Raw genomic sequence first — 26,224 nt, 5'->3', positions numbered from 1 at the left:
TGCCACTGACCTTGAAGCATCACCTCTGACACAATGCACCATAGGAGGCAGAGTCTATATTTGCTCATATTTCCTTTCCCTGCAGAGGTTTTCATGTGAGCTTGCCATATCATCTTGTCCTGTCCCTCTGATGCCCTCATCTTTGTGACCTCCCCATCTGGATCGGTGAGTGGATGTTCAACAGGAATGGCCAAAGAGCATCCTGCAGTAGCTATAGCTGGCACTGGAGGGGACCAGGCAGTTGGACTGGCCATAGGGACTGGGACACACCATGAGTGAACAAGAGCACTGGCCTCCAGTCTGTTCCGACAGTCGACGCTATTAGCTCACAGGCAACATGGGTCATCAAGGGAAAACATCACAGAGAGAGAGGAACATCATGCTTGAGTTCAAGACGCCTTGCGTTAAAGACTAATATTGTGCTATAGATAAGCCAAATTGGGCAGGAAGGGCTCGTACTTTGAGAATACAGATAATTATGGCTCAAGTGTATGACTCACGCTCAGGAGATTGAATCTGAATTTATACCGTGAAATTAGTGTACCTAAATTGAGAGTGCAAGAAACACTTAAACTGTTAGTCCATTTGCAGTGTGCCTACAAAGACCCTGGGTTTTAGTTGTGGTTAACAAATCAGCCCACTAGAGATGCAGTCAAATTTTTAATGAGGTCATTAACTGGCTTAAAAGCCACTCAAACCCTCTGATCTCCCTGAGTAGTGCAAACCCAATGGACTTTTAACCTTCTCTCTAATCGTTATATCTGAACATCGTACACAGCGTGGGACATTTACATTCTCAGCATCCTTTTGAAGCAAAAGACATAGTATCCTGGCTTAGATATGGAGAAATGTGACATGGTTCCTTGACTGATTGCCTCAAGGTGTCAGAGCACGGAGCTAACTCTGCCGTCCCAACCAACTGCTTACCCACTCTTCCCCCTTAACATCAGGAACGGAAGTTCCCATCTTAGAAAACAGAGCAAGGAAAACACCAAACTCCTTGGGGTGTGAGAGAGCAAATGAAACTTTCAGACCCTTTCCACTGTAAAAAGCAACAACTTCCCAACTGAGGCACTTAACACCTGAACAGTGTAGTCCATCAAGAAATCTGCATTTGGACTCCTGCGCACTAGTAGGCCAGATAAAAGGCTGAATTTATAGTTGGTATTTTGCATTCAGCTCTGAAAAAAAAAAAATATAAATTGGTCTGCAAGGGAAATAAAGTGTGGGGAGAATAGGCAGCGGTTAGTGAACATCAGCATCATCCATACTGTCAAAGCACTGGGCAGTCTCTGTCCCAGGAGGCAGAAACCCTGGGTGCAGCATCCAACCCCACTGGTAACCCACCACGGGGACTTTCTCAAATCCTGGGCACTGATGCCAGGTGGGAGGGGGACAGTGGCTCTTATGACAGGTACTCTCTTTACTACTCTTTTCCCCAAATACTTCTATTCTATGTAAAGGTCTTTTAGCGCCCCAAAAATTTCTCAAGCAAAAGTGTTTGCAATAGCTTTAGCCACAGCTCAACCAAGTTTCTAGTCAAGAGTTGGGGTAATGGTCATTTCCTAAGAACACCAAGAAACAGCAACCCAAAAAATGCCTGGAAGAATTGCTTTCTTGGACAAACAGGTTAGAATTAAGGAGTAAAACTGTAAAAATTACAATCTCTTTCCAATGCTCATAAAATATCTGAAAAGGGGCAGCCTTAATTACAGACTTCAGAATAAACATTCTACGAAACACAATGCAAAAAGGCAAACTTCCCTTGAGACAGAAAGACTCAGTAGAAAAATGATATGTGTAATACCAAACGCCATTCACCATTCAACCCTGAGATACAACCCATGCTCTAGAGAACAAACTTACTCCCCTCTTCAAACAGAAACAAAGTTGAGTGTTATTCCCTACATCTGCAATGTACCAGCAATCCCTCCCTCCGAAAGCCTCGGCCCTATTCACTTGCCTCACAGAAAGCTTCCTGGCCACATCTCATTGCCTTAGCAAGTAACCACAAGTAATTAGTGTCCTCTCAGCTGGAAAGACACCTACATTTCAAAATTTCTGCCTGTTCTACTTCTACTGATGTATTCATCCTGTGTGACCAACAGATGTTTGTTTTGGTTTTTTTTCTTTGAGTTTTATGTTAATGAAAATGACAATATTGTTAAATCAGCTCAGCCTGAGGCATTCCAGAGTGCCAGGTACAACATCAGCAGATAGTTTAAAGAAAAACAAAACAAAACAGAACAAAAAGGATCTGGTACCTGCTGCAATAATGATATATGGGTCCTTCAAAAGAGTCAGCAACGGTGTCCCCTTCTGACTCTACAAAACAAAAGCTTGGGATTAGGAAAAGCAAAGTGTCATCCATTGCCTAGAGTGTTTTACCTTAATACTTACTTCTGCTTGTGCTCTGGATGGCTGCAGAACAAATAATTGAATAGCTGTGAAAAGAAATCAATACTGTAACATTTCTTCAAGAAGGGGGTTAGATGGTAAGAATACGAAAGGGATGTGCTACATAGAGATACCGACTGTTCGAATTTACTGACCTCCATCTAACAGAGCTAGTGCTGCCAGCACCAGGAAAGGAGAACTCTTCCCCACAAACTCATACATGACGCTCCCAAAAGGTGGGCCAACTGCCAGGGAGAAAGAATGGACAGAGTTGTGAAGCCACATGTCTGAACAAACATGCTCTGCAAGCGTTTGGGCATCCTACTCTTGGCACTCAGTGACCAAAAAAGCTCTTTAAAAAAAACAAAAACAAAACAAAAAAACTAAACACAAAGCTCACTGATCATGACAATAACCATATTCTTCACTCCCTAAAACACTCTTCCACATAAATAAAACCCAAACATCTCATATGTATCCGTGTAAGAAATGTGGTTAACATGCACCATGAATCTAATCTGGAGATGGCACGATAACATTGCATTCGATGAAACTCTTCTGCTGCTCTCATAGCTCACTAGTACACGCTTTGGGGAAGGCTGGAGGGTGGTTTCTCTTGCCAGCAGAGCCTCCATCTTACTGACCTAATACTCCCATAGCAAGGCCTCCCAGTGCAATTCCCATTGCGTTGCCTCTCTCTTCATCGTCTGTATATACACTGGCAAGCATACCCATCCCTAAAATAAAAAATTAAAAGAATTAAAGTAAAAAAAAAAGAGCACAACACAAAATTAGGCAGCTGTGTACTATAGTTTATGGTCATAATTTCATTTGCCAGCCCTACTAAACATTATACAAACATGACAGCAGGTATCTCTCTATATATGAATACAAGCATATATATATGTGTGTGTGTATATATCCCCTCCACATGCAATTCACCTTGAAACAAAAAGGAGGTTTGGCAAATGTAAATAGTCTCTAAGACCATGTTCTGTTATACAGTATTACTCAGGTAAATTAATGATGCCCTCATTTGCTAGATTCTTTGTCCCTGTCTTTTCACAAGTCTTTTAGATGATGCTTTTCAACTAGATGAAACAAAGCTTTTGACAAGTATTTGCTGTTATTTATACTCTGGGCGCTAGACGTGAAGGTCTGGTGACCACTCCCAGCTGTGACTGTGGTCAGTGCTAGCCGTGCTGTGGGCACGAGGTATTATGCCGCGCTGATTACTTTGAAAGTGAGTACTTCAAGTTCAGCATCCAAAATTAAAGGATTCTTTTGACCTGTATGCTCACATGCCTCACTTCTGCATTTGATGATGAGCCTTCATTTCACAAAAGGAAACATGAAACCCAATTTATTAGTGTTTTCTGCGAAGCATTCAGACACTGTAGAGGTAAGCGCTGCAGAAGAGTCCTCACAGAAATTAATAATTCTGTTTTCAAATCAAGGTTTAAGTAGAACTCAGTAAATAAAGTCCCCAGCTATATAGTGAGCCAGAAAAAGAAAACAAAATATTGCATGATTGATCACTAAGCAAATACAATCCATCAGGTGCACCAAAAGAGAAGAGGTCCTCTGCAGATGAACACGCTTGGAAAACCGTGGATGAACATCAAATTGTTTGCATGAACAGTTGAAGAACAAGTTAGAGAGCAGTATCAGTATTCACAATGAGTTTGTGAGACTTGGAGAAACATTTGGGGGAAAAAGTAGGAAGCAGTACAAAGAAGATAACACAAGGTTTTACACTTAGGTAGGAACGATTACACGCACAAAGGCAGGGGAGGTAAACGACTGATTGACAGCAATACTACAGAAAACTTCCTTTGCCTGTGAGGTACGTGAAGTAACTCCCTCTGCCTTTGTGAGGAGTCAGAGCTTCTTCTGAGTGCTGGTTCTGGTTCAGCACAGGAAAAAAGGTGAGGGTGACTGGAGACTACCCAGAGAAGGGCAATGAGGTGAGCAAAGCCTTAGAAAAATGTCTGTGAGGGACAACTGCAGGGCATTCAATTTAAAACAAGAGAGGAGAAAACCGATGTGAGCTGGAGCACCTCTACTATGAAGACAGGCTGAAAGAGTTGGGGTTCTTCAGCCTGGAGAAGAGAAGGCTCCAGGGAGACCTTATAGCCCCTTCCAATACTTAAAAGGGGCTACAGGAGAGATGGGGAGGGACTCTTGATCAGGGAGTGTAGTGATAGAATTAGGGGTAATGGTTTTAAACTGGAAGAGGGAGGATTTAGATATTAGGAAGAAATTCTTCACTGTGAGGGTGGTGAGACACTGGAACAGGTTGCCCAGGGAAGCTGTGGATGCCCCATCCCTGGAAGTGTTTAAGGCCAGGTTGGATGGGGCTTTGAGCAACCTGGTCTGGTGCTTGTGGAGCAGCTTCAAACCCATCTTAAGCATCTTCTTGCTCCTGGTTTGAAACCCCAGTCTGGGGCTTTTCCCCAAGCAGCACTGTCCACATGTGGGCTGGAACAAAATCCCTGCAAAAGGAACATAGGAGGAATCCAGCTGCCAAATTCTTGTTAATTTTCTACAGAGTGTACGTGAACCCTGCTTATAGAGCAGTCTGACTTGGAAGGGGGAACTTTCCTGAGGAAGCCAAAAGACACGTTCTTGACAAAACACCGTATTCACCTCCTTTTCCAAGCCAAATTCGTATTTCTGCTGCCATCATGGGAAGTTTTTCCAATAGAAGACTGTGAAATGTTCTAACGTGAAAAAAAACATATTTTCTCCAGTCTCAGTCATGGTTGAATAATTTGGGCTGAAAACCCATACTCCATTTCATCTACTAATTTGAAAATTATAACCTTGTGTTGGAAATCTGGTACAGGTAAACTGAGTCCAAACAAGCAGATGGCATAGTAAGTCCTTGAAAACAACATTTTGTAACAGAAATTTCTGTAGGAGACAGAGCTGCTATCCCTTTGACAATAACTATCAACATAAGTTCCCAATGACCTTTAAAATGGCTAAAAATTAATTTAAAGTATTGAAGACACAGATGCAGAAATCCCAGGGAGAGTGCAGTTCATTTAGTGTTCTACCTTACTGCAACCCAAATATCAAGAAAGTCTGAAAAGACATTTGCTTTTGAGCTACTTTATATGAAAGGGGTAGAAAAAACGTGAAATAGATTTAATTAAATATTTTTGTATTAATTATTGAGACTGCAGACAAAACACAATTTAGAAAATGACTAAAAATGACAGGATGAGTGATCCATATTTTATCATCTCTTCTCTTACCTGCCACCGAAGAACAAGAGGAACCCACTCCTTGAAGGGACCTGGCAATAAACAGTAATGTGTAGCTTCCGGAGAAAGCAAACACTGCAGGAAAAACAGAGGTAAATTTTTAAAATTAGGTTAACTCTAACTAGGTTAAAAAGTTAGATTTCTTGAAACTATAACAAAAACTTCATACAATTTAGTCAAGTGTTTACAGTGACTTGTGCCACTTTCAATGCTAACTGCATTATTTTCTCTTATTGCATTTAGATGTGTCAGTGTTGAATTGCTCTCAGGTGTCTAAGCCTCCTGGTAACACAGAATGCAAGCGCACAAGGGGTTTTAACTAATTACTTAGGATTTGATTACATCCTGCTCTGATTCAGCTGCACACAGAAGGAGTTAGAAGACCGTTCTTCCCACTGCTTCATTTAAGGCTGCCCAGCCTGAAGCTCCAGGTATTCAGGGAACGCTGGATTTAACACACACACACACCTGCATGTGTGCACGCACCGATGTTTCCTCCAGTAAGTACATGGGTGGAGAGAGGTTTTACCCTGGTGTTGCCAGCTCTGCAAGGGCTGAAGGTGCAGGGAAGCCAGCTCCACCCATCCAAGGGCTGTAACAAGCTCCTGATCCTCCCAACAGCTGACCACCAGAGAAATCACACCTGAGGAGGTGTCTCTCTATCTCTGCCCAAGAGGTTTCACCCCACGCTGCACTCTGCCTTTTGGGAACAGAGCCCCTGGATGCTGCACTCATCAGTCCGGCTAAATTCCTCTTTGCCACACTGGAAATTAGGAGTGTCCCAGAAACCCAAGCCCATCTCTGCTTGTAGAGCCTCTGTCAAGGTCAGTATCGGTAAATCTACAGTAAGTTTTTAACAACTTTTTAAAGCTCCTATCTGTTGGCTACCTAAGGAATTTTACCAGGCAGCTTATAGCTGGGGAAAGCTGTTACACACCAACCAAACCCAAGATCTCCATGCACTTCTCCCACCTGCCCTGGGCATTGTGCCTCTCAGGCTTTTCACCAGCTTGTACAAAAATCCCTACCCATGCAGAGAGAGAAAAATTATGAAAAATAAAGGAAGAAAGTATGCCAGCAAATCAACAGTACTCACTTCTGCCATGAATTAGGCTTATTGTTGTTACCTCCACCCCAACCAACATTTTCCAACGTGTTCCTAACATGGAGAGCTGTCAGTGACTCTAAAATTCTAAGTGCTGTTCTCCACCACTTCAGTCTCATTGATGATACAGTTTTAAGCTTGTTATTCCTTCTCTTATGTACAGTGGCCATGGAAAACCGTTCCCTTCCTTTTTGTCATAGACTCTGGTATTGATTTTGTCATAGACTCTCTCCACCTGGGCCACAATTTTAAGTGCCATGCCAAAACCGAACATAAAGCAGCAGCTGAAGCCTTATCAATGCCATTAGAGCAGACAAATTATCTCAGCTGACTTGCAGGCAATGCTCCTGTTTGCACATCCCCCAGCAATGTTTAGCAACACTATGATACTGTTGACTCATATTCTACTCGTGAGCCACTGCAGCCTCACGATCTGTCTGATAAGCCCCTATGACAGCTCGTTGTTAAGGACCTTGCAAAATAGCCCTCCCATGGCTATCAGTTTAAAACTGAGCACCACTTCAGATTACAAGAACCTGAGAAAAAGATTCAGCTAAGAGGCACGCTGAGGTGGAATGGAAGGCGGTGAATTCCTTAGAGTATATTCGTAAGAGCATACTCATCAAACCCCACCAGTACCACCATCCAGAAGGTGCAGCCACCCTCACATTTTCCTTGGAAATCAGGCCCTCTACATCAACATGAAGAATTCCTCCTGAAAATTATTATAGATCATTTATTTAAAAGTTGCACTTGGGCCAGACCAAATAAGATGTGGACACTTACTGATTGTTGACACAAACATGATGCAGAAGCCAGCAAACAGTGGAATCTGGTAGCCTATTCTGGAAAAAAAAAAAAAAAGAACAGTCACATTTATGGGATTGTCCCACTGATGTTTTGAGTTAGATTTACTCACATGAGTACACACACTGCAAAATCCCAACGTGTAGTACCTTGGTAGGCTTTGAACTGCATATTATGGACCACATGATCAAACTTGTCCATGTTACAAATGCCTTTTCATCTCACACAGCAGACTTCATATCTGAAATCCCTGGAAGAAATCCTTCTCTCATTAGAATCTGATTGTCCCGTTCTCGTTCCACCATAGTTGTTCCCAATAAAGCCCCTCTGGGCCTCCATGGGGTTGCCAAGGATATGAGAAAGGAAGATTTGTCTGAGCATGCTGAGCTTTGAAATACCCCAGTAGTGTCTCAATGGTCATCTGTTTCCACCCTCATGAGACAATGACTATAAATGAGACACGGTCAAACTAACGGCTTTTTTACTGGAAAAATTTGTCATCTGCTTTGTTGGGAGTTCTGCCTCAGCCAGGAGCACTGGAAGAGTCCCAAAGAGCCTGAGAATAATATTTTTGCTTTCCACGGATTTAGGAGTAAAAATGGAGCTGATCAGAGCTTTCTTCATCAGCCCGCTTCTTCATTAGGACTCTAAATAGCCTGTAGAAATGCCTGGTTCCTATAAGTATTTTCAAGTTTCCAGGAAATAAAAAATATTCTGTCTGGAAAGCAAATGCATTTTTTGAGCAGCTGAAACTGAAATTTCAAGGAGAAAATCACAATATACTATTTTTCACACCATTAAAAATCTACCCTAGAATCAAAACCACTACCTAGGTAGCTCTTAAGACAACCTGTATAATCTATTCCGCACACTTTTTTCACAGCTTCCTTTTTTTTTGTGGGATTGTGCATCTCAAATGTAGTTGCAAAGACATTATTTAATGGATGAATTCTTCAACAACGGATGATGCTTTTCAAAGGGGTGCTGATTGACTTCAACTTCCAGTGTCCAATTTGACAGTATTGGGCATTTATATTGGAAGCATTGGCTTAAGTAGGTCAATCAAACAATGGAAGAGTCTGTAATTCCTTTTTATTTTTAATACTAGCAATCCTGACATAGGTAAACCAACCTATTTATTCTGAGCTTTTTTTTTTCATTAATATGATTTTTATACAAGTAAGGACCATTGATAATGGAAAGTTCTCTGAAGTGCAGGGCTCGATGTTCATTATATGTCTCATTGTAATATTTATGTGAATTTTGTTTTATCACACATACCGAGGTCTAACACATACCTTTTCCTCCACACAGGAATTAATCATTTCAGAACTAGACTTGGCGTGGGCACGGCTAGTGCTGTGCAAAATCTGCATTGCCAGTGATTCATCATATAAGACCATGCAAAGATATACAGGTCAGCACGACATGCATCTGCCTCGAATTTAACAAGTCATTATAATCCTCTGAAAAGCTAAAAATTGCCTGGAGCTTCACCCACAATTGGAGATGCCCGATTCTGGTGGGCTGCCCCTGCACGAGACTGCTGAACCTCCAGAAGTCATGGTCGCTCTTGCTCTGGGCACAGTCTTACCCACATCCAGCTGACATTTGGTTAGATATGCAGATTGTCTTTTCCTGCATAATCTTAGCAAACCCTGCCTCCTCCTGAAATAGCAGCACTAATTAGTTGGCAGTTGTGCCCCCACAAATGCCTAGTCTGCAGCTGCATTCCCTGGTGTGTCCAACACGCATTAGAGAGCACAGACTGAGAGGTTTTGCTGAACAGTTACACTATATAACATAAATAATCACAAGAAAGAGAGGCCCTACCTGTAACAGACAACTGTTCAGTGCTCCATGAATGGTCCTGGGCCATTCATCTTCTTGCCATCTGAAAGCTGAGAATATGCAGCTCCTACTTCTCAGCCATGACATGACACGCTCCATCACAGTTATCTCTACATTTTGTTCCTCTGCATGTGTGCAACAGAAAATAATACTATAGCCTGTCTTGTCTCTTCTTTTTTCCTTGTTACCATGCTCAAGCATGTTATCTTCTCAGGCACTCCTTTCAAAACCCTCCAAGAGAACCTGAAGCAGAGGGCAGCATGTGTCACTGAGGCTACCTGCAGATAAAACTGCTTCCTACAAGTATTTCTGACCTCTGAAAAAGCCAGAGTCATTAGTTGAAGAGGAAAGGCTGCCACTGATGAAGAATGCCTAAATTAGTCTGTTTCAGCACTACATTGACCCCGGATTGAAGGACCGTTTGGAAATCTATTATACCCATTACCATGCAATAAGACAACCAATTGATGGGTCCTGTGCAGCAGTAAAACAAAGGTTACACTGACCAGGTTAGCAGCTGTGGATGATTAGAGCCTAATTATCCATTCATTACAGTGCTGCAAATCCGCTGGCTACACCAGTACCACTGTGACCACCCCTTGTTATGTCTGTCCTGGTGGGCAGTCCGGCTGTCATCTTCGCTGCCAGTGAAGACTGGGGAGGACGTATGGCAAGAAGAGTATTTTCCTAGAGGTTATGAACCAATGAATTACTGAATGTGCGTGAAAATAGGGAAGAATGTGCAGGGACAGGGAGCGTGGTCCGTGCAATCTCCATCTCCATGCTCATGGTCCTAGCCCCTCCCTCTCTCATGCAAAATCAAAGCTGTAGCCAGAATGGTGTAAAAATGATGATGAAAATATCTGTTCGTTTTTTAATGACTTTTGAGGCCAATATGGGTTTGCACAAGACTAACAAATAAAGGGAGGGAGAGATGTAGCAGGGGAGACGTTCACTGGCTCTGGCGGATTGTAGGGCTAGCACAGCTGGGCTCACAGCCTCGTTCATAGAGCTGGGTATGAATTTGAAAAAAAATAATGGTGAAAATCAGTTAATTACAGAGGACGCAACAGCATTTGCCTACTCTCTTCATTGGAAAGGGTTAGGCAGAGCCTTCAGTCTCCCCGCGCCAGTGTCACCTCCTCACAGTGCCCTGTATCAAGTGTTGTGCTCTTTGTATGATTTCTTAACCAATTTCACTACAACTGAAAACATCATGTGTGTCTGAGCCACAAAGTCTTATCAGCTCTGCCCTGAAAGTGGTGCCACGGTGGGAAGTGTGTGGTCACATCCTATGGCAAAACCATCACCTGGCATTTCCTTTGCCAGGACTTTGTTAGACCAAGGGTAAAATGTGCTGTTTCATGAATTGCAAACCAGTTCACTAAGCCAGGTGTGTGTTTTGCCTCGTATTCCACAGAAAGAGCTGGGCTTTAAATATGAAATATTTTTAGCAGAACTTACTTCTTGAATGAAACCAATTTTGAAATTTATTTTAAAAATCTACACCTCCAGGAATTATAAAAAAAAGGGAAAAACAGCATACAAAACTTCCAGAAATCCTAAAATAAAGGAATAATTGGCACAGACTCGTATGAATAGAACATCTTGTTGCGTCCTGTACAAACTCAAGCACCCAAAGCCAATACGGGAAGCCAGTAACTCCATACTTGATTAAAAATCTAAACCACTCCTGAACAACTATACCTGATTGAAAAATAAAAAACGTGAACACAGTGTGTTACCTATTTGAAAAAGAAACTTACTGGGCATCTTAACAGACTGTGCACACTAATCTTGAACTAAGCAGCCAATTCTCCTTAAGCTGTAATATTTTGCTGAAATTTTGCAAAACTAATAATGGCAGTAACAATTATCACTAAACAGTTTATCAGTGGTAAGGAAGAGTCTTTATAATGATAACTCAGTTTCTGTTTCATATAGTTTCTGTTTCATTTATAATAATTATGATTTTCGCACTGCTTTTTTACTGATCATGTACATGTTGTTACGAGGAAATGTCAACTTCAGGGTTTTGTTTTTTTTTTTCCAATGACTTCTACAGTTAACTGATAAATGTGTTAACTGATAGTTCCCACTAAGCATTTCTCAGAAGAAAGGCAGATCCCTGGCAGCAAGATACAAATAACGCATGAAAAAAACCCCCAGTAATCCTTAAATCTAATTTAGGGCCACTTTGCCACTAAGGCACTCATTTCTGCTGTATGAGAGAAGAGTCTGTTGCACAGGATGCTGGGGTGATGTGCTCCTTGCTTTTTCCTTTCCCACTCGTTGGGCATCTGAGCTCGCAACCCTGCCTCTGTGAGTGCAGTCACACTCTCAGTCCTGTGCAAAAAACCCTGTGGGATGTTTCCAGGAGGAAACCTCAGCTCACAGTGCTGGTGTTTACACTGGTGCGTTGCCAACCCTGCTCCTAAGAGCAAAGGGAGACGCTACAGGAACATCTACAGCCCCACCGCCAAACCTAAAGATGTACCACGTACATCCCAGCAGCTGGCTCCAGGGGGGAGGCGTTATCCCCTGCCTTGGCACTGGCAGCACCAGGCTCCGGTCCCGAGATGCGCAGGCACACGGAGAGGCACCGGCAGGGACACGCACCCTCTTAACTTAGGCAGATGTCTACCAAAGAAAGAGCTGAGATCGTACCTACAGCACGACGTAACCGTGCTATTGAAAAAGCCATCGACAACGTGGAGCGTATTACTGCCTTTCTCATGATTTGGCAGATTGGGAAATGATGGTGGCAACAGAGAAAAGTAAATATCAGTAGGGCAGTAATTTAGACAATTAGGAAAATCTAGAATAATACTTAAAGAACTATTCTGAAAATATTATTCGATGTTATGTTGCTTTGCCTGTAGATGAGCTATCGTATCCTCACAAAACAAAACAGGAAATCCAAGTGATAACACAGATCTGTTTACCCCCTCAACTTGCAGCAATATTTGTGGAAAAGTAATTTTGCAATGGCATACTTATATCTGTGTAGGCGGTATGCAGTAGGAGGTAAGGTGAGAGAGGGGAATGAAACTGTCTCATTTAAAGCTTTTGTGTTTAGATCAGTTCCACAGATTCAATACAGGTTTTGGATTCATAACACTGTGCGTCAAACCATCGCTTAGCCCCCAGCTGGTTGCTCTTCTATCAGATTGAAATTAAACACTCAGATAATATATATAAGCTGTAAAATCTAAGAAAGGTAGTTCTGGCTTCAAAACCCGAAACATGTAGCATTAAAAGGTGTTGGTTGTTTTGGTTATTGCCACATATGGTAAGCATTGACTGCTTAAACAAAACTGTTTTACAAGGACAAAGTTCTGTAGCATATTATTTTCTCAATGGAAAATTTACTCTTTATAAAACAGCTTAAGTAAGAAATATGAAAATTAGTGACCTGACTAAATACAATTTGGAGTTTATTTCTTGGAGAAATTGATCTCATCTTTGGTCTGGGAGGACTGCAGCTGCTTCTGCGGGGAACAGTTACACAAAATGCTAACAATAAAATTAAATTAATTATTAACATCAGAAATTTAAACGATATTATAAATAATTCTTACTCTCCATGTAAGCATCATTAATGCTCAGATTTTGGGGGGGAGGGGTTATAAATCATTAATATTGGTGCTTAAACCCTTGAACCTGGCTCAAATAGATTTTCTATATTGTACCATTTAAACATATTTGTTCAAGGTATCATATCTATGTGAGAATTTAGAAAGAAAAATTTGAAGGCTGGGCTAGATTACGTACTGATGGAAATCTGTGATCCGCTGAACTCAGAGATGAACATGGCATCAGGAAAGTTTGACACTTGCTCATTTTTCACTGAAGTCCACGTGTATTTCCCACTGATTCTTACCTCAAATGACTCTGAATCATTGAATACCAAATGGCACCAAGAGCTGCGAGAGCAAGGGAGGGATCTGAACCCTGCCTACAGCTTCAACATCACGTTTGCCTAATGCAGGTGTAACAGATACATCATCAATTCACAGTGCTTCATAAATACTGAGCTGTAGCATCTTTTGGCTCCAGGTAACTGTATTGAAGAAATTTCAAAGCCATTTCAGAAAAAGTTTCTAGAAGAACCAGGAAAGGAGCTGAAGGAAAAGTGTATGATACTGAACGTAACAAACGGCTCATGTGCAGTTTACCAATTTATTTTAGAAAGGGTGTAGGCATTTAGAAGATGGGTTCCTCAAATGGAACAGGAATATTCCTCTAGATAAAGTGAGAAGGCCAGTAAGTCAGGGCCACAATAGAATTAAAAATACTTGTTTTGATACGCTAGTCCAGACTAAAACATCAATACAAAAGCCTACCTGAGTAACGTAGCAGAAATAACATACCTGTTTGTCAGTGGCCCTATGAAGGGGTTAGTGATTAGCTGCACCGTTGCTTTTGAAGCAAACAAGAGACCAACTTGAACGTTTTCATTCAGCAGGTCCTTATCTTCCTTGGGGCAATCAGACGGGGAAGGAGTCACATTTACTATCATTTGTTCTGTCTGAGTGTGATGCAGCTCTCTGGGTCCTGTCTTATCAGATTCGTTTCCAGTAACCATCGTGGAGTTGTCGTAGTAGGAGAAGATGCTCTGGAAATTGTCCATCGTTGTTGAGACTACGTTAGGCTTAGTAGTCTGGATTTGTGTGGCATTTTTCTCATGTTTGATGCTGTAAAGGTAACTGGGAATTATTGGCACTGGAAAAACAAATAGAATAATATTGGCATCTTACTATCAGGTTATTTGCAAATGGAATCACCAAATTTTCTTGTTTGTTTTGCCATAGATTAGGAAATACAAGGCTTTCCTACGGAGCACATTAGGAAGGATTTTGAATAGCGGAAACACAGAAATAAAATAGAAGTTTGCTCACGGGAAAAAACACACCCATAACTCAGAAGTGCAATTTAAACCAAAAAAAGGTTCTTTTACATTAGTCTTTATTTTTTGCCACTTTCCATAAATATAAGATTTTCTACACAGGCATCATTCAGAAAGCAAAATATAAGAAGTATCAAAACCCATGTCTGAAGAGTCTCTTTGTTGCACATAACTGCAAAATTCCATTTATCAGATTGTGGAAACATGAAAGATGAGAAAAGCCTTGAAACTATTGTTAAACCAAAATGTAAAAAATATAGTAAAATACATTTCTAAAATAAACCACAAAATATTGATAAGTAACAACCATAAGGAAAACCCCATAATTATGGGTCTGTATTAAGTATCTGTATTAAGTAATCAGAACTAAGTAAATACATCTGTATTAAGTAATCAGAACTAATGTGTTGATGCTTGCATATCTCATTATTTTTAAAAAGTTTACATTGAAAAGATCATCCAGAAGGGACCTTCTTTATATGCTTTAGGATTTTAGCTGCAATTTAATTAAATGAACATGTAACTCAGAAATTAGCATTTCAGAATTTGTAAAAAGGTTTCATTTGCAAAAGGTTCATTTATTCAATATTAGTGACAGAATCACCCCTCCTTGTCTTGCATCTCTTCCTGAAAAAAACCACTCCTTCAGTAAGTCTGCAAACTGTAATAATTTCTAGGGCTTCTAGCATACATGTTACTAAGTAATTAGATGTTAATAACTTTATAAGAAAGTATATTCATGTGAAAAAAATCCAAAGTCGACTTGATAAGAATATATATATGTTTTTAGCCAAGGTCTACATCATGGCATCAGCTTTTAAGCTTAAGTCCTCCAAGAAATTCAGGAGTCTGATTCGGAAGCTGACGCTGCAGCATCATCTGAGAGCTGGCTTTGCACAGCCCGATTCACCTCCGAGAGAAGCATGTGCGTTCACGCGTGTGCCTGTGTGCATCCATGAACCACTAGTTTCTCTGAACCTTTTTCTTTAAATTCATATCAACATTTGAATAGAAGGACTTCTAAAACCACCAGTGAAAAAGGTTCCAAGTATTTTGAGTAGATTCCTAAATCTTGACATATGTCACTGAAGCCAGTAAAAGTTGCATCTTTGATTTATTATTTTATTATTATACTTATTATACTTATTATTTTATTAAACCAACTCATAGAAGTGCTTTTCTTAAAACCCAGTTAGATAGTTTTCTTGTTAACCTATCATTTTAAGACAAATGTGGGGGAAAGAGGAACTATCGCAAGGAAACAGGCATCTCTAATGTTATCTAGCCTGTTGTTTCAGTTGCATGACCACAGTAGAAAAAAAAACGATGATGAGCTAAAAATACTCTTATCTGTCATTCTGTAAAGCAATAGCTGCGTTTAGTGGGAAAAAAGAGAATTGTGAAGACCCTTTGATACCATTCCTCATTCAGCAATTAACATAAAAATAAAGCGAGACTTCGATGTGTATGGCAGCGTGTTTGCAACGCCTAGAACATCATTTGTGCTTAAAAACAACAAAAATAAAAATCAGTGCTCGAAAATGTTTGGTTTGAGAGCATTAATCACGCATTCAGGGAGTACATCTGTCACTGGAGATTATTTCTGGCATAAACCGGGAGGGGAAAAGAAAAAACAAAACAACAAAACCACACCAAAAGCTGTTGTACCTACCGACGACCGTCAGCAGCATGTTGTCCAGGAGCAAGGCGATGAAGACGATGAGGAGGATGAGTTTCCTGGACTGCCGGCTCTCCCGGAGCCAGCGGAGGAGGCTGAACTCGCCCCAAGCCATGCTCCCCGGCCCCGCGCCGCTGCCTCCCGCTGCGGAGAGACACAAAGGCCATTAGGGGCGACCGAGGGACGAGGCGGGGAGCCCGGGCGGTGGCCCCCGCAACCCCCGCAGCCCCGCTCCGCGCATCCCCCCTGCGGAGCGCACCCGGCTCCCGGCGCAGGTCCCCCGTCCAGCCGCACGCTGAGAGCCGGCAGGGCAGGAGCGCGGAGGAGGAGGAGGAGGAGAAGGAGAAGGAGAAAGAGGAGGAGGAGGAGGAGACGGCACCTCTGGTCCCCGTGTGAGCCCAGGGAGCGCTGGCGCAGGGCGGGGGACTCCCCTCCTTTCCCCTGCGGGGCGAGCAGCGGGCGAGCCGAGCTGCGGGCGGGGCTACCACGCCAAAACCGCTGTGTGATCACCAAAATGTGCCAAAACAGATACAGGTGGGGGGAAAAAGTCACTGCTCATACGCTTAAACAGGAGGGCAGTGTGCCCCATCGGCCAGCCACAGCGAAATGGTGCCACTGATTGATTCTTTTTCCTGAAATGAGGAATTTGCACCATTTGGGATTTAAGTTGCTCATTTTTCTTGTCTGCACAGAAGTCCGAGTGTTGTACCCAGCCTGTGGCATTTGTTCATCATCAGTAGGGATTTTTCTTTTCAATCTATTTTAGAAAAGGGATTAACTGTGCATTGAACGAACAAGAAACACATTTTTACAAAGTTTTTTTTATATGTGTAATGTCTTTCACATGACATAACACACCACTTTCTTTTAGTCACCCAATACTGAACTTTGTGAACTCTTCTTTGCTTCACTCTCTTCACTCAGCTTCACTTTTGGCAAGGCCCATGGAATGTGAGGGAAGTCTCTTAAAGAGTTCAATGGTCCCAGAACCAAACGTCAGGCAGAAGCCGATGACAGCATCACTATGCAAATCCTTTATGTCTTTAACTACATTGCCTGCTGTGTATATTAACCAGTTTGGTGGTGCTCATTTTCAATGCGACGTGATTTCATTACTAATGCAGGTTTCTTCTGGAGTGGTGTTTGAACTTACGCTGGTGCTTCTGTAGCAGCACCCATTTCATGCTCTAAACACTCAGTTTCAGGAATAACAAAAGATAATTACACTGTGGAATTTTGCTAATGTGCATAACAATAGAAGATCAATGTTTATGGTCTAAATTGCTTTCTTAGGTCCTAATCCATCTCTGGGTGAAGTTTAACAGGCCATAGGAATGGAAGTAAATTTTCAGTACAGTGTGTTATTGGCTACATCCAGATTTTTTTAAAAATAATGAAAAATGGGAGAGGATATGCTGGTAGCATCTATCTCTTTTGTCTGCGTGTAGGTAGCTTTGATTTTATTTGACATGTCTGCCATGTATTGTTTTTATGTGGAACCTATCATATCGGTACATGACAAATATCACCCAAGGCTATTAATAAGCTGTTGATTCTTGAATGATGGCTTGTGAACAGGTTGTCTTTCCCAATTTTTTTTTTAACCAGCAACTTCAGGAGTGGGGTACATTCATGTTTGAAGTTGAATTTCCAAAACAGAGCTTCTTCTTCTGTGCTCAGAGAAAATAGGAAAAAATTATCATCTACTGGACTGCACTGGGGAGAAATGTTTTGTCTTCCAAGTATCAGATCCTGAAGGCGTTTCTGCGGTAAGTTACATCCTTGAGTTGAGAACTTGTGTGGAGCGCAGTAGGAGAAGGAGAGCACTGGCTCTGGTTAGCAGCAGAAGCAGCATTAATATGGGAACGGGCATGTCAGTGAAATGCCAATAGCAATATTCTACCAGGAAAACATGGGTCTGGATGTTTTGTGTTCCCCGCAGTTCACTGGAGAGTTAACTGACAGCGGTGCTGCTGTTTCTGTCACCTGCCAGAAAGCAGATGTGGAGAGAAACAAGATACTTTTCCAGCCATTTTTGACGAGGGACATGATTGCAGAAGCAACTTGCTTCTCTCTCTACATCACCTCCGTGACAAGGTGAACCTCCCATTCCCCCTGCCTCCCCTCCCAGTTCTTTATTCTAGAATATTTCTCCTCTTCATCCGTCTATTGCTGCGGTGCTGACACTCACACTGACAGCATCTGGCCACTTTGCTTTGATGGACTTTAAATCATTCCTCTTTCCTGCTGTCCTAGTTCCTCTTGCCTTTAGCCAATTGATTGTTTGACGAATAATGTTAAAATATATATGCAAAATCACGTCTGCACCGTTAGCCTGGATAAGCATGAGAGCATTTGAATACGTTTATTTGCATGTAAAGGTGCCTAATCGTGCACAGGTACTATTGCTTTACAAATCTAGCTGATTAATTGAATTGTGATTGCCTCTAGGAAGCGAGCAGGTCAGGAACCTGCTAGGTTTGCTGCTCTGCAGGTGTGAACTGTATTCAGGCAAATAATGATCCCCCCACTAACGTTTATTTATCTTTAATTGATGGTTTTGTGTCTACCAAAGAACAAGCGGAAACGGAATAGGAGCACAGCCAAATCAGCAACTACTTTTGGGAAGCTGTTGATGATTTGGTTTTCCTATTGAACTTTTTACTATTATATAATTGTTAATTAAGATTGGTCAAAAAGGAGAGAAGAAAAGCTGTGGGATTTTTTTTTCCAGTTGTTATCTGAGCTTTCAACAGAACAGTTGAGCAAATTTCATGCTTTGAAAAATGCTGGTCAGCTTCACCTCTTTTGTCAAGTCTCTACCTTTTATTTGCTTTAACTGTCCCTTAAAATATACACAGATTTAATATTATAACTTCATTAATTTTTAATAATAAATACTTATAAACTCTGAAATAAGTTCCCAAAGCACATATTTATTTAGTAATAAGAATTTTGATGACTTACTTAAAAATACTCCCCTCTGAGTGAAACACCCCTAAGCCATTGGGCCATGGGCTAAAGGCACAGAGCATCATCAAGCTGGTGATGAAAAAAATGTTTTAACATGGTATGTGACTCTTAGGCTTTGGCAGAATGAATGGTAGACTCTCCTGAATCACGTCTGCAGTGCCACGGAGCATGTGTAGCCAAGTGAACTAGGCAGACAAATAAAATAGCCATGCACACACATGCAATGATATGATAAATTATTACCAGCCTGGAAATAATGTTGGAGAATACTGCTGCTTAGCAGTCAAAATTTTGACCTCATCTGAAAGTTCCTCTGTGGCAAGATGTTCTGGGTGCTGCCATAGGAAGCAGCACAATGTCATTACAAGCGCTGGGGAGAAGTGACATTTTGCTGATTTGCCTACAGGTTCCTTAAATGCTGAAATTTAGGAAAAAATACTTGTGGTTCTCAGAACCCAGGCTGAGAAATGCACTGCCTTGCTGACTTTTGTGGGGAAAGTAATCCCTTTTAAAGCTGTCTCTTTTTAAGATTTACATTTATTTTTAGTGCTTGGACTTGAATTTGCAATAATTCATAATTATCTTCGCTTTCCGTATGAATTAATCATTTGCAGTTATTGCTATCGGGGAAAATTCCTGCTATAAATAATTCTTACAACTGAAGTTGGGAGACATACCTGGCAGCTTATGTTTCACTAATAACAAGTAATATACTTAGTCAGCTTTTTCAACCTTTGTAGCTCTTTCAAGACTTTTTTAATTTGTGCCCAACAGTCATGCTACTAATTACTCTGTAGTAAGACTGTGTGGTAGTTAGTTCCTCTGAATAATGCATCTCCTTTTCTCCAGGCACTGAGGATATGCGTTGTATTCTAATCTTCTGCCGTATAGCCTAGAGTGAGCATATGAGTGAATGTGGATATTTATATATACGATTGTTCACTGTGGCACATAACGTACAGATGAGAGAGAAAAAAAGTAGAAATTTTGCTTTTAAGGGGGTCACTTATCAATTAATCCGTAATGCTAAACATTTCTTTAGCTGAACAACTGTGTGTGCAATGACCAGGTTCGAGACTACGAGGGATTCATCTTTAAAGGTAGAAAGACTCAGGGTGGAGAGAGGAGGGGGGTTGGTGTCTGCTAAAAAGAAGTAAAACATCACTTGCTCCCCTTTGCACGGAAAGAACAATGTTAATTTTAATGTAGAAACATAGGACAGCCATTTCCCCGTGCACCAAGAAACTGTGGCAGGAGGTGCAGGCATTTTTTGGAGATGTAGAAAGTCTGTAGTGAAAGAGAAGTAGAAGCAGAGATGAAGATAAATAGGTGACGCTTTGCTGTGACATTTATGGGAAGTGATAGACATCAGGAGACATGTAGATGTGTCATGGAGAAAACCCCGGACCACAATACATAATGGCATAGGCAATCTTTATGCAGTAAATAATTTAACTTGTTAAAAAGTAAAGTTTTACAAGTTAGGGCACTTATTCTGAAATATTGTTCACGCATAGTCTTGACCCAAAGTAGCAGCAGCAGTTTGAGGTACAGTCCCTTCAAGTTTTCTCTGTTCTATTCACACTGGGAAAACACAACCAAAAGCTGATACGATTGGGAAACAGTATTGTAAGAGTTTCAATGAAGGTTTGAAATTTTAAGAGCGTTTCAGATCAAGGAAATTTTATTCTGCAGCACAACGCTCCTCCTCTAAAATTCACTTTTTCAGCTATTTTGCTATTCACATTAGAAAAAACATTTGGCTATTCTGGAGTTGGGGAAATGGTTGAGCAGAGAATCACCACTTAGCCTGCTCCCTGTCTAACCCCCTGAAGAAAACATATAGCCTGTAATACTTAAGCTAGTGTGTTGTAGCATGAAAACAGTATCTTGCTCTGTATGGGAAAACATTTAGGTACATATGGGTGCAGTAGCTAAAGCAGTGGCAGAATAAATGTCAGTAATGTTTGCTCAGTGCAGTGGTTTCCCTGGTTTCCTCAGGTGTACATCCTCACCTTTTCGACTTCCTTGAAAACTTAACCCGAAGAAACCCAAAACTGATGAAGGAGAGGTCAGATGTCAGCACTGGCCCTGATTTCTGCTCCTGTCTGCTGATGTTGTGTTATATTATTGCAGGTCTGGGATGCAAGAGGAGGGAAGGCAGTCCTCTTTGCTCCCACACCCCAGAACATCATCATTTCTCTGCTGGCTTTTTGCACCCAGAATACTTTTTCCTTCCTGAGACCGAACACTAGCAAGAGCCGTGTGATGCTGAGGATTTAACGTGACTGTCTTTAGGATCTGTCAGGAGAGCCATCGCGCTGCAAGACGGGCAGGGGAGCTATTTTTAGCACTTTCCGTGGCAGACTTTGTCTAACCACTCTGGTATTACTGACCACAGGTTAGCGATGGTGAGGTCTAGCTCTGACATGTTTCGTTGCTCTGACAAGAAAAGAGGGTCTGCAAAGCACATTAAAAGCTGGAAAATAGCTAGGCTAAATAACGTCTTGTTTTATCTGTTCTTCCCAAGCTGGTATTCTCTTTGCAGTGAACACAACCCTCAGGGCAACCCACTGTTAGCTCCATGATCAATGGGAAGACATGCTGGTCTCAGTTTTACAAACCTAATTATTTTCTTCAGAAATCTGTCTGAAACTAAAAGGCATCTGACAAAAAATCTTTCCTATCCCTGGAGCTTAGAGGAATTCAGTCATTGCATGTAAATTGTGTTTATATTGACCGCTTACATGTCTTTTGAAACTGGTGCCTTTTAGGAGGCTTTGCAAGAAAGCACAGTCCCCTCCAGGCACAGACTGTGAACTCCATATATTAAGAAATATGGTTAGTAATAAGGATGTAGTATGTGTTCGTATTTATACACGCACCGACATATGCACATAAATGGTTGCATATGTGTGTGTGCCTGTTCATATATGTGTGTGTGCCTGTTCATATATGTGTGTGCGCCTGTTCATATATATGTGTGTGTGTAAGATGCCATGTGCATCAGTTACTAAGGTGATGATGCCCAAGCCACACGCCTTGGGAAGTCTAAAGGCAAAGCAGGTTGTGGGGAAAGGAAGCAATAGCTTTCCCTTCAGTAGCTGGGCTTCAGAGGCAAATACCTTCCTGCTTTTTTAGCCCAGGCATCAGCCTGTGCAGTAACTCAGAGTGTGCAGGAAGCATTAAGGTCAATTTGGTTTAAGCAGTTGTTCACCTTTAACATTTGTCAACTGGTTAAAAGATTAGCCGGCTTCCACCCACATCGTAAGCCCTTTGCCACAACATAGCTCTTCATCAGAAAGTGGACTCAACCTCTTCTTTCTGCTGGCATGTGACACGTTGCCTGAGTTAGCGCCGATTCGTTTAGCAGAACTGGCTGAGGCTGAGTGCACGGACACAGGGGTCTCCTGAGCAAGAGAGATCCCAAAAGTGAGGCGAGGCACGTTTGAAGTATGACATACATTCACCATCAGCTGCGGGGTTGGTAGAAGAAAGGAAATGCTCAGAGACAACGACAGTCACAAAGACAAAAAAGTTCATGAAGCAGAACCGCAGAGGTGGAAAGAAGGACTGCTGGCAGGGAAATACCTTTGCCAGGTCTTGAGTCAGTTATAGGGAATATCCCGCTTGAACTCAACCCAAGTATCGCTATACCTTCAAGACATAACTCGAGAGTTAATGAAGGGGGTTATGTGAAATGTTTGTCTCCAATAGGAGGAAATAGCTGACGGCCAGGGCAGGCTCTCCTCTTTCTGTGTGCCTTTGAAACTGCCAGCAGTGAAGACTCCTCCTATACCTCCCACAGATCTGTAAACCTTCGTTTACCACAAAGAAAGATAAGCAAACAAAGAGAGAAAAATGGGTAAAACAGATGAAGAAGCACTTCCATCTCTTGGTTGCATTTCAGTTCAGTTGCTGGGCTGTCATGATAAAGCACAGTGTGTTGCAAAACCCTGAAAACCAGGTTCCTGGATCAGTAAAACTTTTGCCCAGGTGGTTGCTGGGGTTCTCCTGTCTGGGAATTTCATGCTTGCTTTTTCCCCGACAGACTGTTCACTGCAAATTCCTCCAGCGTGACCAAGATGAAGTGTTTGAGGACCTGTTGGCTGGCCCAGCCATGTCCGTGCACTGTTGTGAAGGGACTTCCAGTTCCCACGTGGTGGGTGGGCGCTGCTGGCACCTGATGGCACTCCACATCACAAGAACACAGTAGTCACGTCAGGGCTGCCACACCAAGTGGTGGGATGCCTTGGGCTCCTTGTGGAGTCTTCCCTTGTTCTGTTACACAGTTTTAGTACAGCCAGCTTCTGCTTGTGTAAAAAGGTTAAACCAAGCTGTAAATTTGTCTCTCTAAAGGACAAGTTGAGCATCAATAAAATAAAACAGGTTTCATTTGCCAAGTTTAAGAATTATGATATTACAATAGAATCCCCCAAATACACAACCATCACTAGTGGAAGTGGCTCCAAAAATTTAGCCTATTTCATTAACTTCTAAGAGCAAGCCCCATCCATTGTGGAAAGTGAATCCACCCTAAAATCCTTGAATGGCCTGCCAGACCTACATCTAAAGATATTATCCTGGATTAAACCCTGTGGAAAATTCATAATGGAAAAAAAGCAAACCACACAGAGCAGGCGTGACCTGCAGGCTGCCCAACACTCTGATTGCTTCCCATAGATTAGAGTTTTAGCAACACCTGGGCTGAATGTGCTGTGCTGATGCAACAGCCTTATGGATCATAATGAAATAATTACGGGATAAAAGCACAAAGAAACATTCAGAGCTTGTGAGGAAACAAACAACTGTAATGCAGGAACAAAGACACTAGGTTAGTCAGGAGATAAAAAGGTTTTGTGTGGCCTTATTTATATTGCTGGTATAAATAAAACCTCTTCAGACCCGTACGTAATATGTTATATATAAATGCAGTCAATGAGAAATGTTAACTGCCTGATCTGGAGGGAATAGCTGTAGTTTTGCAGAAGGACAAGGCCTTAAATAAAATATCCTTGTCATACGGGAGAGGTGAGAAGGCAGAAGAGGAGGAGGGGGTTGTGCCACCTACTTCTTTCCCTTCTGGGCTCCCTGAGTGCTTGGGGAAGGATGATGGGTGCTTTCAGAGGGTGGCTGCCCTGGATGCAGTCTGAACTGCTTTCTGCGGCTGCCTCTCTCTCCACCCATAGGACTTGGGACAAGTCACAAAACCACCACATAATCACTTGCTGCCTCAGTATAATGTGCGTTGTGCTCTTTACCTGATCTCCAGTAGCCTCACACAGCCTGTTGAGTTAACGTATAGAAGTTATGTTTGAAAGTCTTCTGTGAAGGATGTCATCGAATAACCAACTTGTTTCCTTTTATTTGAAACTATCGGGCCACAAAAACAACAAAAGATTTCTAATCAGCATTGGAAAAAACCAAGGGAGGTGTAACTCTGCGAGTAGGAGTGATGGGGCTCTCCCAGACAAACCTACGATGTCAATGGGTTTCCCTTTTGAAAGGTTACAGAGGTCAAGTTGAAGGATAGATTGGTCAAAGGTACCAAGAAATAAATACATGTAAAATAAATACACATGACTGTCTCTGAAAGATCTGAAGGTCAAAAATTGACATCAGACAGCTCTGAATTCTTGCGCAATTTAGTTCTGAGTTTATTCTGAATACTGCAGTAAAATACCAGTGAAATGTGGGGTGCATGAGCTCTACCTCTCAGCTACTCGTGTGACTCACTCAGGATCTCCTTAAACACCTGGAACAAAACCTTGGCTGTTGTAGGGCATCTGAAATATCTTAAAACCACCCATGGATTTATTCCCTCATCCGTTGCTAATGGATGAAATTCAAGGAAGATTCCTACTATAATATTTTGACAGCTCTAACAGTATCCTGGACTTCATGATATGACTTTGCAGAACTGGATCCTAAAATGTGCTAGCAATAATAATATGTATTTAAGTATATATATATTTTTTTAAATAGCCTTTTAAACAGTGCTCTTTTGTGTAACATTTGAATGGAAATTGTATTTCTCTGGAATATCTCTTCTAGAGTCAAATAAATAAACACAAACTAAGTTTACTATCTTACATGAGCTTGTTGAATTACAATTCTTAACACAGAGAAACATGATTTGTGATCTAGAATGACTGAATCCTTTGCTTCATCAAATCTGTCATAATCTCTTAGATACCTGCATATACTACTGGAAATGCTGTAGTAAATTTCTTCAGCCAAATTCCTTTTTTAAAATATTATTAAATTTTCTTTGACTGAGAATGCTTGTGTTTTTGCATTTGTTTTCAATGCGAGTTTTTTTTTTGTCCCTTGGATTATACAATCTTCATATGAGTCTAAACACACTTGGAAAAATAGGAAGCGCTGCCTGGGAATATAAATTGCACTGCTGTGCTTAGTCACAAATGGCTGAGTGCAATGAGATTTTACAATAAACCAGAAATGTCTGTGTTTTGTTGTGTCAATAAATGTTGCAGTGATGCTCTTAAAGACAATAAATTACTGGTAATGGAACACTACCCCCAGCATGTAGAAGTCATTTTCCACTTCCAGACATTCTCAGATTAGGTTTAAATTGCTATTAGAAAATCCTAAATGTGTTTGTTTGAAGAAAATCTTTTTAATGCCTAGAAATAATCCAGCAGTGGCTGGTTAGAGCAGAGTTAGCCAGAGTATTCCTGGGGAGCACAGTTTACGCATTTGGAAGGGAACTGACCTCCAGCAGATCCCTACCACTAGCAGAGGGAACAACGCAGAGAGATTTCACAGCCTGTAATTTTTTGCAGCTGCCTGATGGTGCTGCTCAGCTAAAGAGAAAACGTGTTGTCAGTCTGCGAAGAAAATCACTGTGCGAGTCTGAGTTTATAGCATGGGTGTAAGACTTGATGCTGAGACAGAGCGTCTGGGCTGGGGTTGGCAGAGGGTATCTTCATAACCCTTCGAGGTAGCAGAAGTAAACGATGGACATTGCAAGCAGGGCAGGAGAGGAGGTGAACAGGGGAAAGGAGCACGCGTTAAGTGAAGGAAACAGTAGAAAACAGGACTCTGGTTTACAACCATTAGCTCTTTTGTAAGGGGAGCTGTTGATCTCTGAAGATCTGTTGAAATCTATGGTGTTTTCATCGCTAGTGTTCATGCGCTTGGTGGTGCTAACAACGTGGACCCGAAGGCACAAATGTTGGGCTTTTCACCCATCCTCTCCCCTTCAGCAC

The 26,224-nt window shown here is 41.6% G+C and overlaps 1 protein-coding gene across 1 annotated transcript in view; it reads right to left on the bottom strand.

Annotated features, from left to right (window-relative positions):
* SLC18A2 (solute carrier family 18 member A2) overlaps nucleotides 1-16,134 on the bottom strand; it is a 28,394-nt gene extending 12,260 nt beyond the window's left edge. The window contains exons 1-8 of the mRNA XM_074158889.1: nucleotides 16,014-16,134; nucleotides 13,806-14,157; nucleotides 7,561-7,619; nucleotides 5,661-5,744; nucleotides 3,042-3,134; nucleotides 2,553-2,642; nucleotides 2,401-2,444; nucleotides 2,265-2,325 (exon numbers count right to left, since the gene is read on the bottom strand). Of these exons, the coding sequence (XP_074014990.1) occupies nucleotides 2,265-2,325; nucleotides 2,401-2,444; nucleotides 2,553-2,642; nucleotides 3,042-3,134; nucleotides 5,661-5,744; nucleotides 7,561-7,619; nucleotides 13,806-14,157; nucleotides 16,014-16,134 (904 nt within the window). The remainder of the gene's footprint in view (nucleotides 1-2,264; nucleotides 2,326-2,400; nucleotides 2,445-2,552; nucleotides 2,643-3,041; nucleotides 3,135-5,660; nucleotides 5,745-7,560; nucleotides 7,620-13,805; nucleotides 14,158-16,013) is intronic.
* Nucleotides 16,135-26,224: the final 10,090 nt, after the last annotated feature.

Source organism: Numenius arquata, chromosome 15 (genome assembly GCF_964106895.1).
Source record: "Numenius arquata chromosome 15, bNumArq3.hap1.1, whole genome shotgun sequence".
Taxonomy (NCBI): domain Eukaryota; kingdom Metazoa; phylum Chordata; class Aves; order Charadriiformes; family Scolopacidae; genus Numenius; species Numenius arquata.
This window is presented reverse-complemented; position numbering and strand designations above follow the sequence as displayed.